Here is a 6,792-nt window from a genome sequence, read left to right as displayed (position 1 = left end):
AAAAGTTTGTCACATGTCAATTTATGATTCGATAGTCGACTTGCGCTTTAGTATATAAGGGATGTAATTATTTTTATTTTTAGAATTTGAAAAGTTTAAAGTATATATAAACTTTAATTTTTGAAAAAAAAAATAAATAAGTTATCCGAATCCAAACCCGAACCAAATCCGCAAATATCCAAACCGAAACCATACCCGCGAAGATCCAAACCGAACCAAACACGCAAGGATCCGAACCAAATCGAACTAAATGATACTCGAATGCCCACCTCTAATCAAATGTAAAAAAGGTTATTGATAACAAAATGTATATTGTTTATAATATTTATGTACAATATATTTAAAAAAAAATCACTTCGCGCCTGCGTGGATTATCATCTAGTATATCAATGAAACCGCAAGGAAATACTGCTTCAGATTATTTTCATGTCAATTAGATTCTTGTTGGTGAATTCTCTAAGGATGAAACTTGAAGACATGAGAAAAGAACGTGAAGACTTGCATGATGGAAGGGATATTAAGCAGATGACGTCAACAAGAATATGTACAACGTGCTAGGGCTTTGATTCACTCTGTATAAAACCTTGTTTTGTTCCAAATTGAAATTATAAAGACAATAAATAAACTATGTCCATCACTGAGAAGGAAGAACACTAGTCAGCTTCTGTCTCAAGACAGCTAGTCAGGTATTTTTGAATTTAATGCTTATATATCATAAGACTCAGCCTCTGGACTCTTTATCTAACTTATGAATGTTTTTGTACTAGTTCACTTGTTTGAATACATTCTTTGTGATCTTGTGTTTCTGCAGGTAGATTTATACTTGCTTCCACAGGCAGCATTTCCAACAGGAGGATTGTATTTCCAGAACGCGACATGGGTTGAAGAGACAAAGGGGAAACATGTCATAATCCACAACAACCACATAATCGGTTACGAGAATAAGATGAAACGCTTCCACGACTTTGGTCTATGGTTAGTTGATGATCATGCTTTTGAGTCCCCCTTGGGAAAGTTAGAGTGAAATTTGAATGCCTTGTTATGTGTAAATGTTATATGGCTAATACAAAACAGAGGTAAATAAATGAGATTCGGAAGATGTATGTCTTGACATTATTCGAATTATTAATAGATTTCTCTAGAGATAGAAGAACAGTGTTCCCTTATATGTATCTCATCTATCACTTTATTCTTCACCGACTCTTGCATGATATCAGTCTGGATAAGTCAGAGCATGTTTAGTGCAAGTTTCTTAACTAGTTCTTTTTTTTTTTTTTTTAAATTAAAATATAAAAAGGTAATCAAAAGTACAGACATCTCTTAACTTAGTTTCTTATTTTTCTTCCACGTATTCTTTTGTGAATAGTTTATTTTATTTTATTAAAATAAAATTTAATTATATAATCATTTTATTAAAAAAGTTATCTAAGAGACTTTATTGTGGGTATACACCATTGAACATGTTCTCAGATCAATTAGTGGGATTATCTTCGGCTTGGCGATCATTTGACCGGATCCCCGGATCCACAAAGATGCATGTGTTTATAAACACTCTTTTACGTGGCCAGTGGTCTCTATGCTTTGCTTCTGGACTTTAAAAGAGTTTTGATGTCAATCAAGACCCCATTAATTTAAATATTGTATTCAATAAATGAAAGACAGACATTTAAATTGAAAGGACCCATTCTTCCTTACCGTCAATGAGGCACAAATGATTATAGTAGGTAAGAAGGGAGCCTACTGTTCAAAGAGGAACGCTGTGCAAGACTACTGTCTCAACAGTGAGACCTGGTCCGAAACCAAACAAGACACCCCACTCCAACCCTTCTCCTGTCGTGGCCACACCATCTTCGGCGGACTTCCTCCTCATCTCGTCCAATATGAAGAGGACGCACGCGCTCGTCATGTTTCCGTACTCGCTCAACACGTGACGTGTGGCCCTCATCTTCTCTGCCTTGAGTCCTAGCTTTTTCTCAACCTCATCAAAAATCGCTCGACCACCAGGATGGGCTATCCAGAAGAGGGAGTTCCAGTCGCTTATCCCCAGCGGTTTAAACGCCTCGTGTAGACTCTTTTCAATGTTCTTCGAGATGAGCCTAGGGACGTGCTTCAGGAGATGGAAGGTGAGTCCCGCTTCCCTCAACTGTAAATTTATAGCGCCGTCCGAGTCTGGGAGGATGGTCTGCGCGGCAGACACCATCTCAAAGATTGGTTTCTCTCCCACAGAGATATCCGGGTCCGAACCGACAACGAGTGCGGCGGCGCCGTCACTGAAGAGGGCCTGTCCGAGGAGGGAATCAAGGTGGGTGTCAGAGGGGCCACGGAAGAAGAGGGCAATGATCTCGGAGCAGACGACGAGAACACGTGCGCCACGGTTGTTCTCGGCGAGGTCCTTGGCGAGACGGAGGACAGTGGCCCCGGCGAAGCAACCTTGCTGGTACATCATGAGACGCTTGACAGAAGGACAAAGACCAAGGAGCTTGGTGAGCTGGTAGTCGGCACCAGGCATGTCAACTCCTGAGGTAGTGCAGAAGACAAGGTGAGTAATCCTGGACTTGGGCTGACCCCATTCTTTGATGGCCTTCTCTGCCGCCTCTTTGCCTAGCTTAGGGACTTCAACCACCACTACGTCCTGTCGAACGTCGAGAGAAGGAGCCATGTAGGCGCACATGTTTGGATTATCCTTCAGAAACTCTTCCGTCAGGTGCATGTGCCGTTTCCTTATCCCCGATTTGTCGCCTGTTAGCTGTTAAATAAATATGCGCAAATATATATGCCAAAAATACAGATGCAGAAATAGAATGTAGGGTTTGTTAAGACATACACATGCGCTTGAACTTCTCCTTAAGGTCGATCATGTGTTCGCTGTTGGTGATGCGGAAGTAGTAATCGGGATACTCCGCTTGGATCACATGGTTCGCAGGGTTGGCCGTGCCTATCGCCAAGATACCTGCAGGGCCATCTGCTCTCTGTGCCTTTCTGATCTCGCCCAACGAAGACGGCGTGCCCATCGCTAATAGAGTTTGATCGATATGTGACTTTGTGTACTATGTAAGTTATGTGTATATATTTTAAAAACATGCGGGGAGTGGGATTATATAATAAGATGACAAAGGAGAAAAAGAGAAAGGGTACGTTGGATGAAGCACTACGTATCTCTAGGATAGCTCCTTTTTCTGTGGTTCTTAGAGCGTGATTAATGTGGATCTCTTATGAACAGATTCTTATCATAATATAAAACTAGATCTCGACCCGCGCAACCGCGCGGATTTTTGTTTTCATTTATTTTTATATAAATATTTTGTTTTCAATTCTAAATTGGTATATATTATAATATATGTGTCTATCAATTTTTAAAACATAATAAGTTTACGGTATATTTTTTTTATTGAATAAATTATTTTAAACTTTCACATGTATTTGTATCCTCTTCTATATATATATTTTCGGATTATTATTTCATTATTAAAATCGTAACTATATATATAAAGATTAGTAAAATATTGTTTTATTGTCATACTCAAAGATATTGTAACATTTCACAAATTTAGAAAGTTTTTTAAAAATTAAACTTTTCGCTTCATAGATTTATATTATCGAGTAAATAATTAAACATTTTATTGATAGCCCAATAAATCCAATGGATCATCTATTGTTTAAATCCAGTTATTGATAGTCCAATAAAAATTTCTGGTAGACCCAAAATTTAAATGATAAGATTAGAGATTAAATGTAACATGATTTTCTATGAATAAGTCCATTAGGTCCATTTTTTAAAAAATCACACATGAATCAAGGTTGTGACTTCTGTTTTAATATGTAAGATACAGTCTTTTAACTTTTAACTAAAAAAACTAAAAAATGTTTCTTATATCTCTATTTAAGAGACATCTTTTAGTTTTTTTTTAAAAGGTAAGAGACTGCATCTTATATTACGATAAAAACCTTATCGTAAAAGACATGCATTAATCATGTTCTTAGACCATGATTAACCAGGACTTTTAGGGTGGGGTTCTTAGCTTCGGCGAAGAACAGTTTTTTAGCTTTTAACTAAGAAAAACTAAGAATCATCTCTTTAATAAGATATATAAGAGCCAAGTCGGCTGGCTCTTAGCCGAAAAATGTAAAAAAAAACAAAAAAAATATCAAATCATAAATTAAGAACTCCAAATGAAATTAAGAACTTAGTTACTTATCAAAAAATTGAACGGGGAGTTCTGTTGATTTATGTATAGACGCACCAACAAGTCTTATTAATTTATATGTTTGTATTTATTATAGAGAAAATTACGTAATAAGACACCTATGTATAAATTCACTAACGACCTACCATGTTAATCATTTGGATCAACCACTTGGATCGATTGTCAAATCCAGACTAGCTAAATAGCAATAATTTAACTCCTAATAAAAATTAAACTTAAGACCAATGTGTGTACCCCAAGAGATGTTTTGATTTTGATTAAAGACGTTGAGATTTTGCTCTCTCGAAGAACCTTAAATTTTGAAAATGGTATTAATCAAATGAGAATAAGAATAAATCTATGTATCAAAGAAGAACAAAAGCCATTATCATCCTCCTCTTCGTAAACAATTCGGACGAAAATGAAACAAGTTGGCACAAATAATTCCGATAGATCCAAAACGGTGAAAAAATGTTTTGTGTTTATTGTGTGTTTTTACAGATTTTTCAGTTCTAGAGGTTTATTCATACGAACACTAAGAAAATAGGGAGTAGTCAAATTTTGTCCATGTTGCTTAGGGCATCTTCGATGAGACACAAAAATTTATTCTATATTTCACACTAAAATATAGTAACTATATTATAGAGCTGAATTTGCTCCAATGGTTCTCTTTATAATAGAGTGAAATATAGAGTAATATTATTTTTTTCACTCTAAGACCATCTCCAATGGTTTACTCTATTTTAGAGTAGTTTTCACTCTAAAATAGTGTTATTCTAAAATAGAGTACAGTTTCTCTCCAATGGTTTACTCTATATTTCACTCTAAAAATAATATTCGTAAATATATTCTTTTCTATTTTATAAGTATTATCTTTTACTTACAAAATTTACAAATTGACTCTTTATATTTTATTTTTCATAAAGTTTTCATAAATTATATATTTATATCAAACATTTATTATATTAAAACTTACATTACATTTTACTAATAACATAATACATTTTAACGTAATTATCTCCATTGGTATATCTTTCCCACAAGTGATCAATTAACAAATTCAGAATGCGAAATGATTTTTTTATCTTTGATTTTCTCTAAATCGACCAAAAAATTCTTCAAATCGAATATTATCATTCTTTCGTGTCTGAATCTGTGGAGGTGGAACTTATCTTCTCAGTTTAGTTGGTGCGCTAAAATCACATTCATCCTCATATCATGTTGTATACATGTAGTCCATATGCATTGGTCACCAATACATTTTTATATGTTTTAGTTACATACATGCATCAAATAAATATTTAGTTTGTGACTTGAATTCAGTGCAAGATCAGATGTTCATGAATATTTTCAAGAGGAACGAACACGAATTTTACAAGCAAAAAAAGACGTGGTCAACAACATGAACAAGAAGCTACTCCTTCATTTACCTCATTTGGACAATATTTTAACAATCTTGCTCGATCTGGAAGCAATTTACCAAAAAATAAGTCATTATTATCTATGATTTTAATTTTATTTTGAGTTACTTATTTTTAATTTTAGTATTTGTTTTTTCTGCTAATCTTAAAAAAAATATTTTTAATTTTAGTGGTTGTTTTCTTTGCTAATAATAATAAACTTTAAATGTTTATATATATTGTGTTAAACATTTTTCTTTTTGTTAAAGTAATTGTGTTAAACATAATTATATGTTGTTCGCATAATTAAATTAAATAAATAGTTACAAAATAAAATGTTTGAAGAATAAAATGACTAAAGTATAAATAAAAAAAGTTTCACTCTATAATAGAGTAAGAAATAGAGTTACTCCAAATATAGAGTAAGAAATAGAGTTGCACTATTTTAGAGTGGATATAGAGTGGAGTTGGAGAAAGTTTTACTCTATAATAGAGTTTAGTGTAGAAAATAGAATGGGGTTGGAGATGTCATTACTCTATATTTCACTATATTATAGAGTGAACCATTGGAGCAAATTCAATTCTATAATAGAGTTACTCTATTTTAGAGTGAAATATAGAGTAAATTTTTGTGTATCATTGGTCCATTGGAAATAAGTATTGGGTCCACTATGTTCATTCGCAAGGGCGGACCCACTTGAAGAGGTGTGGAGTTACCTGATACCACAAAAAACATGACGAAATTTTGTTTTATATGAAACAACAGTAAAGATTAGGCAGCGGAGTTGATAAAGTATGAAGTATGACCCCACGTAAACAAGGGTTCCACGTCCACTTGTGACCTTTTAATTGTTTGGGAAAACTGTTTTTTTAAAGCAAAAAAATAGTAAATATGTCCCTTTAGACTAATCTATATTTTGTGTCATATTTTCCTATAATACCCTTTAATATTTATGAAAATAATTTTAATAAATAGTTTTACGAACAAAAAAAATTTGGAAAAATAGTAACATTTGTTAAAATATCTATATGAACTTAATGGTATATTTTCCAGTTATAAAAAAGTTAAAATTATAAATTTCAGATTATGTTCTAAAAAAAGTAGAAATGACATTCTACGAAGTAGAAAACGAAATCTACTTTTTTCATTGAATCTACAATGTTTAGAATACATGATCTACGTAAATAGGAGTATTCTACAAATATGT

At 33.4% G+C, this 6,792-nt stretch overlaps 1 protein-coding gene across 3 annotated transcripts; it reads right to left on the bottom strand.

Moving 5' to 3' along the window:
• Positions 1-1,455: 1,455 nt before the first annotated feature.
• On the bottom strand, positions 1,456-3,200 carry LOC106313587 (chalcone synthase 3-like). 3 transcript variants are annotated; one of them, XM_013751442.1, is made up of 3 exons: positions 2,825-3,200; positions 1,696-2,739; positions 1,456-1,592 (listed from the first exon to the last, which is right to left on the bottom strand). In XM_013751442.1, exons 1-2 carry the CDS (start codon positions 3,009-3,011, stop codon positions 1,745-1,747), a joined length of 1,182 nt encoding a protein of 393 aa, XP_013606896.1. In that variant the 5' UTR covers positions 3,012-3,200; the 3' UTR covers positions 1,456-1,592; positions 1,696-1,744. The 3 variants fall into 3 exon arrangements, with proteins under 3 accessions (XP_013606896.1, XP_013606895.1, XP_013606894.1); XM_013751441.1 differs by having other exon boundaries at positions 1,456-1,587; XM_013751440.1 differs by lacking the exon at positions 1,456-1,592 and having other exon boundaries at positions 1,627-2,739.
• Between the last annotated feature and the right edge of the window lie 3,592 nt (positions 3,201-6,792).

The sequence above is a fragment of the Brassica oleracea genome, chromosome C9 (genome assembly GCF_000695525.1).
Source record: "Brassica oleracea var. oleracea cultivar TO1000 chromosome C9, BOL, whole genome shotgun sequence".
Lineage (NCBI taxonomy): Eukaryota > Viridiplantae > Streptophyta > Magnoliopsida > Brassicales > Brassicaceae > Brassica > Brassica oleracea.
The sequence above is the reverse complement of the archived record's forward strand: the minus strand, read 5'-3'. Positions and strand labels throughout refer to the sequence as shown.

Coding starts and splice junctions, on each gene's coding strand:
- LOC106313587 (XM_013751442.1), bottom strand. CDS start 3,011: ATGGGCACGCCGTCTTCGTTGGGCGAGATCAGAAAGGCACAGAGAGCA. Junction 2,740..2,824: donor GGAGAAGTTCAAGCGCATGT/GTATGTCTTAAC, acceptor AACAGCTAACAG/GCGACAAATCGGGGATAAGG.